The sequence below is a fragment of the Entelurus aequoreus genome, linkage group LG06, assembly GCF_033978785.1.
Source record: "Entelurus aequoreus isolate RoL-2023_Sb linkage group LG06, RoL_Eaeq_v1.1, whole genome shotgun sequence".
NCBI classification, from domain to species: Eukaryota; Metazoa; Chordata; class Actinopteri; order Syngnathiformes; family Syngnathidae; genus Entelurus; species Entelurus aequoreus.
The window spans coordinates 26814394-26830700 of NC_084736.1; the positions used below are offsets into that span (position 1 = coordinate 26814394).

The 16307-nt window shown below is 40.5% G+C and overlaps 1 protein-coding gene across 1 annotated transcript in view; it reads right to left on the minus strand.

The window, feature by feature from the left end:
• Nucleotides 1-1869: 1869 nt before the first annotated feature.
• LOC133651502 (cytoglobin-1-like) overlaps nt 1870-16307 on the minus strand; it is a 35529-nt gene continuing 21091 nt past the window's right edge. Inside the window, exons 4-5 of the mRNA XM_062049456.1 lie at nt 8930-9161; nt 1870-2559 (exon numbers count right to left, since the gene is read on the minus strand). Coding sequence (XP_061905440.1) covers nt 2407-2559; nt 8930-9161 — 385 coding nt within the window. The 3' untranslated portion in view covers nt 1870-2406. The remainder of the gene's footprint in view (nt 2560-8929; nt 9162-16307) is intronic.

A 16307-nucleotide genomic window follows, 5' to 3' on the forward strand; every position in this document is an offset into this window, starting at 1 on the left:
GTTATGGAGAGGACAATATAGCAACAAGTGTTTGTGTGTCAGTATGTCAGTCAGTACACGACATGTGAGGCGAGGGCGGATACATCCATGAATTAGCTTGACGCTAATATACATTGGCTTTGCTGTTGACATGCTACTGATTAGCATTAGCGATTTTTACATGGCGATTAACGCCTCCAAAATTTGTTAAAGAAAACTACAAGTAAGATGCGTAAAAAGTACAATACTTACAGTACTAAAACTTTTTAGGGGGCAACAAATAAACACCATAAACTGCGGTACATTCCGGACTATGAGCCTCTACTTTTTTCCTACACCTTTGAACTTTGGCTGATAAGAGTGGGGTTAATTTATGGATTTTTCTTCGCTGACAGCCATAATGTTCATGGTTTATTAAACAAACAATACGCTTAAATGGTGTGTTATTGTTTGGGCTATGGCGCTATCTTTTGGACGAGTTTGCTCTCTGGAGGTGCTGCTGCGTGAATGCCTAGTTAAAGCTTTGAGCCGGAAGTAGAAGTGCCGTTCCGTCTTCCAGTCGTGCATGGCTTTTCTACTCGTGTGGATTCTTCATTCATCCCTCCATGCAACATTTTTAAGTTTTACAATATATCTAAAACAATTCTTACTTACTAAACCGCCCCAAGTGGGATGTCTGTCGGAGTGTTTCCATGAATATTTGTATGTGCTATCGTAATGTAATGAAGCTAGCATCGTTAGCATTACTGTATTGTTTGTTTTACAGACACCGTTTGGAAACAATTAATGTATGTAAATAAACATTTACAGAATATTTCTGTGTAAATAACGCTTTTCAAAATGTATATATCTGCGACTTAGTCCGGTGCGGCTAATATGGACTTTTTTTTCCTTCAAAAATGTATTCCGGAAAATACGGGACACACTAAAAGCTCATTTTTAAATGTTGCAATAGACCAGTGTTTTTCAACCTTTTAAAACAGGGCACATTTTTTTTTCCATTGAAAAAATTCTGAGGCACACCACCAGCAGAAAACAAAAAAATTAAACTCAGCAGCAGATAATAAAAAGTCGTTCTCGCAATTGTTTGATATGAATTTAAACCATAACCAACCATGCAACTACAGCTCGTCTCAAAGTGTACCGTCATGACCTGTCACATCACGCCGTGACTTATTTTGAGTTTTTTAGTGTTTTCCTGTGTGTAGTGTTTTAGTTCTTGTCTTGCGCTCCTATTTTGTTGTTGATCGTCATGTCATGTACGGATGTACTTTGTGGACGCCGTCTGCTGCTCCACACGCTGTAAGTCTTTGCTGTCGTCCAGCATTCTGCTTTTGTTTACTTTGCAGCCAGTTCTGTTTTGCATCGCCATCCCTAAGCTTCAATGCCTTTTCTTAGCAGCACTCGCCTTTTGTTTATTTTTGGTATAAGCATTAGATACCTTTTTACCTGCAAACCATCGCCGTCGTTCCCGACATCTACAAAGCAATTAGCTACCTGCTGATAGAATTACATGGTTACTCTGCAGAGCTCTAGACAGTACAGACAGACACTCAACAACGGCACATTTGCGGATTATAATTACTGGTTTGCAAAAACTACTTTTAACCCAATTAGGTGAAATTATATAAACTCCCACGGCACACCAAACAATATCTCACGGAACACTAGTGTGCCGTGGCACAGTGGTTGAAAAACCACTGCAATAGACAATGAGAGTTTATTATCAAAAACAGTGTTTGACACACAAAAGTATCGGAAATTGGTATAAGTATGTTCATGTATCGATTCCAAGGTCCCGGTAATTGGTACCCATCCCTACGAACGATCGGTATATGTATTGGCAGCATAAACCACTAATTAAACACATTAAAATAATAAGACAGAGTCTTCTCTTTTTTGCGTTTATTTGAAAATGCTGGTAAATATCGATACAAAGGTGTGTCATCATGAGAAAATCTACAATGGATATTGTTAGAAATTTAAAAATGTCTTGCTAGCCGCAGTAATATCGCATGGCGAACACAAGTGGTGACATACTTGAGCGAAACATCACGCAACGTTCAAGAAAGTTGGATATTTACATGTTAATGTCAGGATATTCACTGTACACGTTGGTGGCGCAAGGCACACTCCACGATTCAAATGTGTCCTTTGTGCAAATTTTGTCACTTTTACTCGCTCGGAATGGTTTGGTTTTTCTTTTTGCGGTAACAGCAATTTCCAGTTTTGTCACTTCTAGTCTGATCCAGGTGCATAAAAGCAGCTGGCGTTGGGAGAGAACGTGTTCTTCCATAGCCTGAAAATTACGATATTGTTTCGGAGATATGTCATGTTCTATATAGTCATGTATGGTCTATAGTCATACTGCTACCAGGTCACACAGTCAGAGGTCTCAGGGTGCCGTACCGTAACCCAGTGAAACCTTCACCCTGTCGAGGCCCAGCCCACTTCCTTGTAGACAGACGTGACACCGGCGTAGACCGTGGCCAAGAAGTTAGTCCACGCCGCCGCCGCCTCCGCGGTTATGACGTCGGGAAAGACCTCGCCTAAAACCTCCAGGATAACACCACTGAGGATCTGGAAGACACACGTTCAAGACAATTGTTCAAACAAGGCTTGGTGATACTTTGATATTAATGTTAGCATGTGTCACATGCCAAATTAACTTCCCCATAAAATAGTTTTACTGTGGAATATTTGATTAGACAAAATTGGAGCCTTGAATAAGTCAATCATTCATAACATTGATTTTGATTTGTTATTTTGTGACCAATGACAGTTTAAGAAAAACAAAGCCTGCATGGAATATTTGTGTTATTAGAGTCAACATTGCCTTCTTGTTTGGCATGTTGGCGTTTGGGCTGACTGGCAGTCTGGCGCTGGCTGGTCTCCATGGTCTTGTCTCTGTGTAGTTGTCAGTCGCAGTATTTAGGTCATTTTGATTTGATCGGGTGGTGCTGGTGGTTTTATCGCCTAGGTTTGTGATGCATGCGCCCGTGGCTGATGGGTCAGGTGCGAGAGGGTGGTCGCTGTTGTGGTTTGTAAATACAAACCTAAAAAACCAGTGAAGTTGGCACGTTGTGTAAATGGTAAATAAAGTGAAGTGAAGTGAATTACATTTATATAGCGCTTTTTCTCAAGTGACTCAAAGCGCTTTACATAGTGAAACCCAATATCTAAGTTACATTCAAACCAGTGTGGGTGGCACTGGGAGCAGGTGGGTAAAGTGTCTTGCCCAAGGACACAACGGAAGTGACTAGGATGGCGGAAGCGGGGATCGAACCTGCAACCCTCAAGTTGCTGGCACGGCCGCTCTACCAACCGAGCTATACCGCCCCAAATAAAAACAATACAATGATTTGAAAATCCTTTTCAACTTATATTCAACTGAATAGACTGCAAAGACAAGATACTTGACATCCGAACTGGAAAAACGTTATTTTTTGCAAATATTGGCTCATTTGGAATTTGATACCTGCAACATGTTTCAAAAAAGCTGGCACAAGTGGCAAAAAAGACTGAGAAAGTTGAGGAATGCTCATCAAACACTTATTTGGAACATCCCACAGGTGAACAGGCTAATTGGTAACAGGTGGGTGCCATGATTGTGTATAAAAGCAGTTTCCATGAAATGCTCAGTCCTTCACAAACAAGGATGGGGCGAGGGTCACCACTTTGTCAACAAATGCGTGAGCAAATTGTCGAACAGTTTAAGAACAACATTTCTCAACCAGCTATTGCAAGGAATTTAGGGATTTCATCATCTATAATATCATTAAAAGGTTCAGAGAATCTGGAGAAATCACTGCACGTAAGCGATATTACGGACCTTCGATCCCTCAGGACGTACTGCATCAAAAAACGACAGTGTGTAAAGGATATCCCCACACGGGCTCAGGAACACTTCAGAAAACCACTGTCAGTAATTACAGTCTGTCGCTACATCTGTAAGTGCAAGTTAAAACTCTATGCAAAGTGAAAGTTATTTATCAACAACACCCAGAAACGCCGCCAGCTTCGCTGGGCCCGAGCTCATCTAAGATGGACTCATGCAAAGTGGAAAAGTGTTCTGTGGTCTGACGAGTCCACATTTCAAATTGTTTTTGGAAACTGTGGACATCGTGTCCTCCGGACCAAAAAGGAGAAGAACCATCCGGATTGTTATAGGCGCAAAGTTGAAAAGCCAGCATCTGTGATGGTATGGGGGTGTATTAGTGCCCAAGACATGGGTAACTTACACATCTGTGAAGGCACCAATAATGCTGAAAGGTACATACAGGTTTTGGAGCAACATATGTTGCCATCCAAGCAACGTTACCATGGACGCCCCTGCTTATTTCAGCAAAACAATGCTAAGCCACGGGTTAAAAAACGTGGCTTCATAGTAAAAGAGTGCGGGTACTAGACTGGCCTGCCTGTAGTCCAGACCTGTCTCCCATTGAAAATGTGTAGTGCATTATGAAGCCTAAAATACCACAACGGAGACCCCGGACTGTTGAACAACTTAAGCTGTACATCAAGCAAGAATGGGAAAGGATTCCACCTGAAAAGCTTAAAAAATTGGTTTCCTCAGTTCCTAAACATTTACTGAGTGTTAAAAGGAAAGGCCATGTAACACAGTGGTAAAAAGTTGGCACAGGGGCATTTTTACCAATGTGTTGCTGCCATTAAATTCCAAGTTAATGATTTGCATAAAAAATGTAGTTTCTCAGTTGCAACATTAAATATCTTTTCTTTGCAGCCTTTTCAATTGAATACAAGTTAAAAACGATTTGCAAATCATTGTATTCTGTTTATTTACCATTTACACAAAGTGCCAAATTCACTGGTTTTGGGTTTTGTACATCAACAATATGATTTGTCCAAGTGGCTGGACAGGACTAAAAATAAGTCAACATTGCAACTTTTTCCTATTACCTTTCACCTGTTTGCGTCTTTATCCTACTTTTTAATTTTTAAATAAATAGAATTTTTAAATAGAGATACAGTATCTTATAAAAGTGAGTCACATCACTGCGGTACTTCCCCAGACGATACAATATCATTCAAACGTGGGGAAAAATTTAGAGAGCTGCTTAGAATGCAGTATAGATTTTTACTGTGCTCTGAAAATAGCTCCGCTCAAAAGCCTTTATTGTGTAAATATTTGGCAAGGGACACAAGCCAATACACTTCACAGTGGTGTGAATATTTAGTGTGAGCGCCATTGTTATCTAACACTGCCCTAATCCTCTTGGGAATGAAAATGACCACAGCGGCAAATGTTGTTGTTACTGGAATCCTCTTCCACTCCTCCATGACGGCATCCTAGACATCTTGTGCGCTGGAGAACTACTTGGCCTTTCCACCATCGAAGTAAGAAGCGTCTACTTCACTTTTCTGTGTGGTGACCATGTAAACTACTCAGACACAGGCCCAGCAAGACCATAGCTGGACCTGACATGGAGCACAGAATTAGGCTGAGAAATTTCCACGGTCTGATGGGCAGTATACAGAAGGATTTACCCAAAACTACATTTAGTCACGGTTCCTACACTTTATGGCAACGGGTCATGCGATGAAACGGTCCAATCACAGACTGACAAATGCAATGATACATTAGCTTAACTGGACTACACGTAGAGGAGACAAACAGGCTATATACAGTCATGGTCATCATATGAAATGTAACTTGCTTCACCAATTATTTTTTAATTATTTATTTTTATTGTGATTACTTATGGAGTATATGGTGAATAAATTGAGAACAGGAAGTGAACAAAAGTTTTAGCAACTGTTATGTTAAAGAAAGGGGGTATGATTAAACAAGCTCTGCTTCTTCCTACTCCTTTTCGAACATGTTGAAAAGAGAAACTGAAAATTGTGATGTATCATGTTGTATGCTTGCATGTTCGAAATAAACTCAAACTCAAAGTTTACATACACTTGTAAAAAACATATGGCTGTCTTGAGTTTCCAATAATTTCTACAATTTATTTTTTTGTGATAGAGTGATTGGAGCACATTCTTGTTGGTCACAAAAAACATTCATGAAGTTTGGTTCTTTTATGAATTTATTATGGGACTACTTAAAATGTGACCAAATCTGCTGGGTCAAAAGTATACATACAGCAATGTTAATATTTGGTTACATGTCCCTTGGCAAGTTTCACTGCAATAAGGTGCTTTTGGTAGCCATCCACAAGCTTCTGGCAAGCTTCTGCTTGAATTTTTGACCACTTGTCTTGACAAAATTGGTGCAGTTCAGCTAAATTTGTTGGTTTTCTGACATGGACTTGTTTCTTCAGCATTGTCCACATGTTTAAGTCAGGACTTTGGGAAGGCCATTCTAAAACCTAAAATCTAGCCTGATTTAGCCATTCCTTTACCACTTTTGACATGTGTTTGGGGTCATTGTCTTGTTGGAACACCCAACTGCGCCCAAGACCCAACCTCCGGGCTGATGATTTTAGGTTGTCCTGAAGAATGTGGAGGTAATCCTCCTTTTTCATTGTCCCATTTTCTCTGTAAAGCAGCAGTTCCATTGGCAGCAAAACAGGCCCAGAGCATAATACTACCACCACCATGCTTGACGGTAGGTATGGTGTTCCTGGGATTAAAAGCCTCACCGTTTCGCCTCCAAACATATTACTGGGTATTGTGGCCAAACAGCTCAATTTTTGTTTCATCTGACCACAGAAGGTCTTATCTTTGTCCATGTTGCTGAAGAAACAAGTCCATGTCAGAAAACTAACAAATTTAGCTAAATGCACCAATTTTGTCAAGAGGAGTCGTCAAAAATTCCAGCAGAAGCTTATGGATGGCTACCAAAAGCGCCTTATTGCAGTGAAACTTGCCAAGGGACATGTTTTGACCCAGCAGATTTAGTCACATTTTCAGTAGACCCATAAATTCATAAAAGAACCAAACTTCATGAATATTTTTTGTAACAAGTATGTGCTCCAATCACACTATCACAAAAAAATTAAAGTTGTAGAAATTCTTGGAGACTCAAGACAGCCATGACATTATGTTCTTTACAAGTGTACAACTTTTCACCACAACTGTATAAAGCAATATTCTGGCAGACTGACTTGGATGCTAAAATCCTACATTGTTGCCAAGGAGCGTAAAGTGCTAACTTATGATAGCAGTAGATATCTGTACCGAAAACTAAAACTACAACACGGCTGATAGGGCTTAAACGCAGTTGCAACCACCTGGAGGGGGCGGAGCGCGGAGGAGTTAATTTGCTTGTAAACAAGACCTACCTTTCAAGGTGGCCTGTTAGCAGAGACACTTGGAAAGTGGCTTAAAATGGTCGTATAAAGATGATTTGACCAAACACTACCATTACAGTGGGTCTGGGTTAGCTTGTGCCTCATCAGTCACTTAAAGCGTGAATGAAGAATGCGTGAAGGCCTGCTAAGTCCGAAAGAGAAAGATGATCTGCTCACAGATGCTACCTGTTGGTTGTTTGTGCACACTGCAGCTTGCCCTGCATATTCCCACTTCTTAATGCAGGATTCTCACAGGAATGAAGCTTAAATACAACCTTACCTACTACACACGTTATGTACATTAGAATCAGTCTCTTCATGTAAATGTGTTTGTGTGTAATTACTGCCTATGACTTTGGTAAAAAATCCCTTAGCTTAATGTACCGTAAAAACCGGACACTAAGCGTCTTTTTTCCTACACTTTAAACAGTGATGCTTATAAAACGGTGCGGCTAATTTATGGATTTTTCCTCTGACGGCCATAATGCACACAGTTTAACAAACAATCAAATAAAGACACTGAATAGGTGTGTTATTGTTTTTCCTATGGCACCATGTTTTGGAAGTGTTCAAACACTGCAGTGCTGCCTTGCCCTTCTGTTTAGACTGAGCTTTCAACCGGAAGTACAAGCGCTGTTCAGTCTTGTAGCCGTCCATAGCGGTTCTACTCTTATGAATTCTTCGTTCATCACTCCAAGCAACGTTTGTAAGTTTTACAATATTACAAAAACAATTCTTACTTACTAAAGCGTCCCATGTGTGACGTCTGTGGGAGTGTTTTCATGCATATTTGTACGTGCTATTGTAATGTGATGAAGCTAGCGTCGTTAGTATTAGCTAATATGCTAACAAGTTTCTTTGTTAGTAATAACTAACAATGGCATTTTTTTGTATGGTTTTATTTTTACAAATTCCTCAGTAAATTCACCAAAACGTCACCGTGGACTTATTGAGTCTGTGTAGCTGATTGAAGAGCTAGCTTCCGCAGCTAGTGGGTCCATGACGATGACTTCTGTTTGATCAGCCGTTTTACTGCCATGTTACAGACACCATTTGGAAACAATTAAGGTATGCAAATAAACATTTACACAATATGTCTGTGAAAATAACTCATTTCAGAACGTAAAATTTTAAAACTTTTGTGACGTACTTTGCCTTAGTTACGTCAGCAGATATCTTCATATGGTAGAGGTTTACCCAAGGAGCATTGCGCGGAGCTGCCGTTTCTAATCAGTTGAAGTCAATAAAATTCTGATTTGTCTCTATCTTCCGGTTGCGGGTCAGACTGGCTCGTAAATGCACATGCATCCTCCACTGCTGCAATTTCTAATACAATAGTTATAACTTCTGTCAGCAGACTCAATATTGAAGCGTCAAAATATTCCAACAGGGCGGAGACGCAGTCAAAGGGAGATTGGCCTGAAGGAGGGCTACGGCACGTAAATAAAACCACCCATAAAACGATGCATTCTGAAGAAACAGTCGGAAAGCAGCTTGAAGATGGTCTCTAAAACAAAATCTATGCAAAATGTTGACCAAAGAACCATCATTACATGTTATGTAGACCTCAACGAGTGCTGCGGCTTATAGTCTGTTGCTAATTTATGGAAAACTATTGTTTGCTCCCGAAATTTAGTTGGTGCAGCTTATATACCGGTGCGCTCTATAGTCCGGAAAATACACATTACCTTAAAGTATGCCGGGTCCACTTTATGTCGAAGAGCATGGGCTTTGCCAACCATCTTCAGCACAGAGGCCATCTTGTCGGGGTCGTCCAGGTTCTCCACCAGCGTGTTGATGGCGTTCATGACTCTGCATGCGTGCTTCCTAAGCTGGGCGCTCCGCTCCATCTCCTCCGGCTCCTTGATGTCTTTGAACTGGCTGAAGTATTGCTTGGATGAGGGGAAGTTCACAAACAGTCTGCCAAGCGGGAGAGAGGAATGAGATATGGCAGTTAAGCTTTTGCTCCTGCACCAGTAACATCCAACAAAAAGGGCTGTCAAGTTAAAACCCTTTATGTCAGGGGTCTTGACTGCTGCATCGCTCTTTTCGGTTGCTTTCTTGAAGAAATCTTGTTGCTTCAGTAGACTGGTTTTAAAATTTGCAACCCGGTTCACTCTCTCATCTCCCTGGTATTTTGCATACTCTTCAGCATGTCTAGTTGTATAATGACGTTTCAAATTGTATTCCTTGTGCACCGCAAATTTCTCTGTGAAATAAGACACGTCGGGGTGCCCCAGTGCTCAACACAGAAATATTGCATCTTCCACTTTTCGGTGGGGATGCACCCACGGGATTTGGTGGTAGCGGGGGTGTATATTGTAGCCCGGAAGAGTTAGGGCTACAAGGGAGTCTGGGTATTTGTTCTGTTGTGTTTATGTTGTGTGACGGAGCGGATGAAATTCGGGAGTCTCCCAGAAAAATCGGGAGGGTTGGCAAGAATGCTCGCGGGCCACACTAACATTAAAGTTTCATATTAAGGTGGGGGCCGCAAAATAACGTCACAATTGGCCCGCGTGTCTGAGACCCCTGCTTTATGTTAAATCTGCAGTCCACAGCAGACAACTACAACCAACAAATCTTTCATAAAAAAAATTCTAAATGGATGTCACTCACTTTCACCAACTCAGAGGTGATGCAGAAGCTCAATATAGCAGCATAAGCTAGTTAGCGCTAAAAATAGTTTGTCTGAAATAGCTCTTATAATAAGAATATCGCTAATACTTGGTTAATAATCAGAATCAGAAATACTTTAACAATCCCTGAGGGGAAATTAAGATTTTCAGCACAATCCCATTCAAGAGCAGACAAACATTACAGGGAGACAGAACAGGATCGCTGACTGGTCTGCCATTTTCCGGTGCCCATTACAAAAAAGGTGAGAAACAGGTAAACAAAAAAATCATTCTAAGCCTGGGCCCCTGGAGGGGAGGTCCAGACTGAGGCCAAGGGGAAAAAAACCTCATAGCCATAGCACACAAACATGTGTAAGAGGGAAACATCAAAGAACACAAAAGGACATTAAAATATATTATAATATTCATGTTTTTTCAGAGGACTTAAGGCGGAATAGTTTACTCCCTTAATTGCATTGTTAACCACCTCGCACTTGCCATATTTTACGGTTTAGAATGCTAAAAAAGAAGAACATGTGCTCTTGTTTTACATGGGGATTGTGAATGATACACAAAATTCCCCAAAAAATACAATTCCCCTTTAAATGTGCTGACCGCTTCATTGGGCAGGAGCGGTCTTTCTACAATATTTACACTTAAAACAAAATCACCCTGAGATCCAATACAACACATGATTGTGGCTTGAAGGAATGTAGTTTCACAGCAGGTTTCAGCTGTGGAATGTAGGTATTGGCACAAAGAAAGTAATGTAGGCCTCCAACTGCGTGAACCTAATGGTAACAGGATAACGTTATTGTTTGGATGGGTGTTGGTGTAAAGTACATCCTTAGATTGCAGTCATTCAAGTGTCGTTTCAACCGTGATCTAATATACTTCTGCACTGTTGAGGCAGGAAAATACGCATGTCTCGCCATTTCACGCCTAATGTCAGAAGACTTGTTCACATTGCAGGTCAATTCCGATTTCCCCCCCCCATCAGATTTTTTTCATGTCAATATGAACAGTGCAATTGTGAATTTTTACAATCCAACCCAGGCTTCTTTCGTATGTGGATATGAATCAGATATGTTTGCGATGAGACTACAGTCTAAACCAGGGGTCGGGAACCTTTTTGGCTGAGAGAGCCATGTATGAAAGCCAAATATTTTAAAATGTATTTCCGTGAGAGCCATATTATATTTTTTAACCCTGAATACAACTAAATGCGTGCATTTTTAAGTAAGACCAACATTTTACAGTATAATAAGTCTCTTATTATTAGGGACGGCGTGGCGAAGTTGGTAGAGTGGCTGTGCCAGCAATCGGAGTGTTGCTGGTTACTGGGGTTCAATTCCCACCTTCTACCTTCCTAGTCACGTCCGTTGTGTCCTTGGGCAAGACACACCCTTTGCCTCTGATGGCTGCTGGTTAGCGCCTTGCATGGCAGCTCCCGCCATCAGTGTGTGAATGTGTGTGTGAATGGGTAAATGTGGAAATACTGTCAAAGCGCTTTGAGTACCTTGAAGGTAGAAAAGCGCTATACAAGTACAACCCATTTATCATTTATTATTCTTTTTAACAAGTTATTCTGAAGCTAACCAATAATAAATAAAATACTTACCATTAATGCAACTTCTTGAACAGAAGCGGTAGAACACTGTTGGATGGATTAAAATGCATGAGAATGTTTTATATTTTGAACGTTATTTTTAACACTGATTACTCACAGAATTATTCATTACTTATCGTGTTAAAGGCCTACTGAAATGTTTTTTTTTTTATTCAAACGGGAATAACAGATCCATTCTATGTGTCATACTTGATCATTTCGCGATATTGCCATATTTTTGCTGAAAGGATTTAGTAGAGAAAATCGACGATAAAGTTCGCAACTTTTGCTCGCTGATAAAAAAAGCCTTGCCTGTACCGGAAGTAGCGTGACGTCACAAGAGCTAGGATTCCTCACAATTCCCCATTGTTTACAATGGAGCGAGAGAGATTCGGACCGAGAAAGTGACGATTACCCCATTATTTTGAGCGAGGATGAAAGATTCGTAGATGAGGAACGTTACAGTGAAGGACTTGAGACAGTGATGGACGTATCTTTTTTCGCTCTGACCGTAACTTAGGTACAAGCTGGCTCATTGGATTCCACACTCTCCTTTTTTTTATTGTGGATCACGGATTTGTATTTTAAACCACCTCGGATACTATATCCTCTTGAAAATGAGAGTCGAGAACGCGAAATGGACATTCAGTGCCTTTTATCTCCACGACAATACATCGGCGAAATGCTTTAGCTACGAGCTAACGTGATAGCATCTTGCTTTAACTGCATATAGAAACAAAAAAATAAACCCCTGACTGGAAGAATAGATAGAAAATCAACAATACTATTAAACCGTGGACATGTAAATACACGGTTAATGCTTTCCAGGCTGGCGAAGGTTAACAATGCTGTGCTAACGACGCCATTGAAGCTAACTTAGCAACTTAGCAACGGGACCTCACAGAGCTATGCTAAAAACATTAGCTCTCCACCTACGCCAGCCAGCCCTCATCTACTCAACACCCGTGCTCACCTGCGTTCCAGCGATCGGCAGAAGGACGAAGGACTTCACCCGATGCGTTTGGCGGCCCGGAGACGTAGGAAGTCAAGGTGAGGTCGGCGGCTAGCGCTCCAACAAAGCTGGTTGTGTTGCTGTAGTCCGCTGCTAATACACCGATCCCACCTACAACTGTCTTCTTTGCAGCCTTCATTGTTCATTAAACAAATTGCAAAATATGTCCAGAATACTGTGGAATTATGAAATGAAAACAGAGCTTTTTGTATAGGATTCTACGGGGTACCATAACTTCCGTTAAACTGACTTCGTCACGCGCATACATCATCATACCGCGACGTTTCAGCCGGATATTTCCCGGGAAGTTTTAAATGTGACTTTATAAGTTAACCCGGCCGTATTGGCATGTGTTGCAATATTAAGATTTCATCATTGATATATAAACTATCAAACTGCGTGGTTGGTAGTAGTGGGTTTCAGTAGGCCTTTAAGCAATTTCAGCTAAAATATATCTGAGAGCCAGATGCAGCCATCAAAAGAGCCACATCTGGCTCTAGAGCCATAGGTTCCCTACCCCTGGTCTAAACGATCGGGTTGCGTTCATCCAACATATACGCCACCAAATAGTAATACCCGTCACAACACTGTCATAATAGACGGTTGCAAATGAGCAGAAAACAGGTGAACAATCGGGTTGGGTTCATCCAACCTATACTGTACGTCAGTGGTCACCAACCTTTTTAAGCCCAAGATATCTGGTCTCAGACAAAAACCAGCGCAAGATATACCCCTGACAGAGAGAGAGAGAGAGAGAGAGAGAGAGACACACACACACAATACCGGGGTAGAGCGGAATTTTCGGGAAAATACAGAAAAATCCCCTGACGAGCAGGGAAACCTGTGAAACAGGCTTGTAGGGATGAAATGGCCTGTTTTTTCCTGACCTAACGTATATAGATGACATTTTGTTTTTTCCCCCTCATTGTGCTTATTGTTGTTTTCCCAATTTTTGTTGGTGTTTTTATTTTGCAATTAAACAAAGGAGTCATGGATGGCACTGTGGGCACCCCTGCTGGAGAAGCTAACGGTTTATGGCCACTATAGTCCTAGTACCGTAGTATATTTGTTCATATGGTCACATATGGGACGCGAGTCAGCTTACATCAGCAGTAAAATCAGCTGTTCACCTGGCGGGTTTTAAATAAACACAAAATCCATACTTTGGAGCAATGTTCACAGATTCTAGTATTTGTCAGCTTCCTGTTGCAGTTGAGTGATGTTGACGACAGTGGGCTCCTTGACCGACGGAAGGGCCTCGGCAAGTCCCAATAGGCCGCTCGCCTTTACGGGAACTTTACAGTTTGTGGAAGACGCGGCAGAACTTCCAGCAGAGTACCACATTACTGGAGAGAGGAAGCCGGTTGATTGCTGCCCAGAAAGTGTGGGTGTCTTTCCAATGATGCATCCCCAAAATGCAAGTCCTCACACGCTAGAAAATGTGCGATGCGTTTTAACAATTAACCTTAATGCACTGTTGCAACTCGATTTATGAGCACGTCATGCAATGTGCGTTCGTGAGACGAGCAGGTGAAGTGTCCGGCCATGCTCGCGGTGTGGCCACGGTGTCGAGAGCAGCTGGATGAGACGCTGAAAAGAGAGCGAGAGGCAAGGCTTGCGGGTGTGTTCAGGGGTTAAAATGCGTGTTTGTCACCCTCCAGGTGCGGGTGTCACAAATGTCATATTAATACTTTTTTTCTTTCTTCTAATATTTTCGTGATTGAGCTGTAAGGTCCCAAAGATCGACTGGTCGATTGCGATCGGCGACCCCTGCTGTACGTCAAATAGGGATACGCATCATAATATTATGCCAAAATAGATGGTTGCAAAATAGTTGGCAAATGGGTAGAAAACAGGCAAACTATAGTGTTGAGTTTATCTGACATACTGTACGTCATCAAATAGCAATACGCAACATAATTCAACGCCAAAATAGACTGTTGCAAAATAGTTAACAAATTAGCGAAGAAATAGGCGAACGATTGGGTTTCACTTATCCGACATATACGTTATCAAATAATGACACATAATTCTACGCCAAAATACAGTTGAAAAATAGTTGACAACTGAGCAAAACAACAAGTGAACGATCGTGTTGCTATTTTCCGAAATATACTGTGTGTACGTCTTCAAATAACGATGTGTGTCATAATACTAAGCCAAAATAGAAAGTTGCAAAATAGTTTACAAATAAGTAGAAAACAGACAAATGATCGGGTTGCGTTTATCTGACATACTTTATCAAATAGTGATGCATATCTTAATTCAATGCCAAAATAGACTTTTGCGAAATAGTTAACAAATTAGCAAAAGACAGGCAAACGATTGGGTTGCGTTTATAAGACATATGTTATCAAATAATGATACATATACACTACCGCTCAAAAGTTTGGGGTCACATTGAAATGTCCTTATTTTTGAAGGAAAAGCACTGTACTTTTCAATGAAGATAACTTTAAACTAGTCTTAACTTTAAAGAAATACACTATACATTGCTAATGTGGTAAATGACTATTCTAGCTGCAAATGTCTGGTTTTTGGTGCAATATCTACATAGGTGTATAGAGGCCCATTTCCAGCAACTATCACTCCAGTGTTCTAATGGTACAATGTGTTTGCTCATTGGCTCAGAAGGCTAATTGATGATTAGAAAACCCTTGTGCAATCATGTTCACACATCTGAAAACAGTTTAGCTTGTTACAGAAGCTACAAAACTGACCTTCCTTCAAAATATGAAAAGATTAGCAAAAAAATAGGCAAACGATCGTGTTGCATTTATGCGACATATACTGTATGTGTACATCATCAAATAGGGATATGCGTCAATTCAACGCCAAAATAGACAGTTGCAAGATAGTTACCATATTAGCAAAGAAACCGGTGAACAACTGGGTTGTGTTCATCTGACATATACTGTATGTCGTCAAATAGCAATACGAGTCATAATACTAAGCCAAAATAGAGGGTGGCAAAATAGTTGACAAATTATCAGGTTGCGTTTATCCGACATAAGTTATCAAATAATGATACATATATTTCAACGCCAAAATACACTGTTGCAAAATAGTTGACAAAAGAGTAGAAAACGGCGAAGAATCGTGTTGCATTTATCTGACAAACATCAATAGCGATATGCGTAATAATTCTACACCAAAATAGATGGTTGCAAAATAGTTAACAAATAGCAAAGAAACAGATGAACAATTTGGTCGTGTTCATTCAAAATATACTGTAAGTCATCAAACAACGATACGCATCATAATACTAAGCCAAAATAGACAGTTGCAAAACAGTTAACAAATTAGCAAAAATGACAGGCGAACGACTGGGTTGCGTTTATCCGACATAAACTTTATCAACTAACAATACATATATTTATACGCTAAAATAGACAATTGCAAAATAGTTGATAAATTAGAAAAAAAACAGGGCGAATGATCGTGTTTCGTTTATCTGACAAACATCAAATAGTGTTACGAGACATAACACCATGCCAAAATAGATGGTTGGAAAACAGTTAACATACGAGCAGAAAACGGGCAAACGATCAGGTAGCATTCATCCGACCAGAAATCATAAAAAGCGATACGCGTCATAATTCTACGTCAAAATAGACTGTGGCAAAATAGTTGACAAATGAAGAAAAAAAAACAGCAGATTAATCGGATTGTGTTCATCCGACATATGTTTTGATATATGATACATATAATTGAACGTCATAGACGGTTGCAAAATATTTGCCAATTGAGCAGAAAACAGATTAACAAATCGGGTTGCGTTGATCCGATCAGAAGTCATCAAAAAGCGATATGTCATAATTCAACGCCAA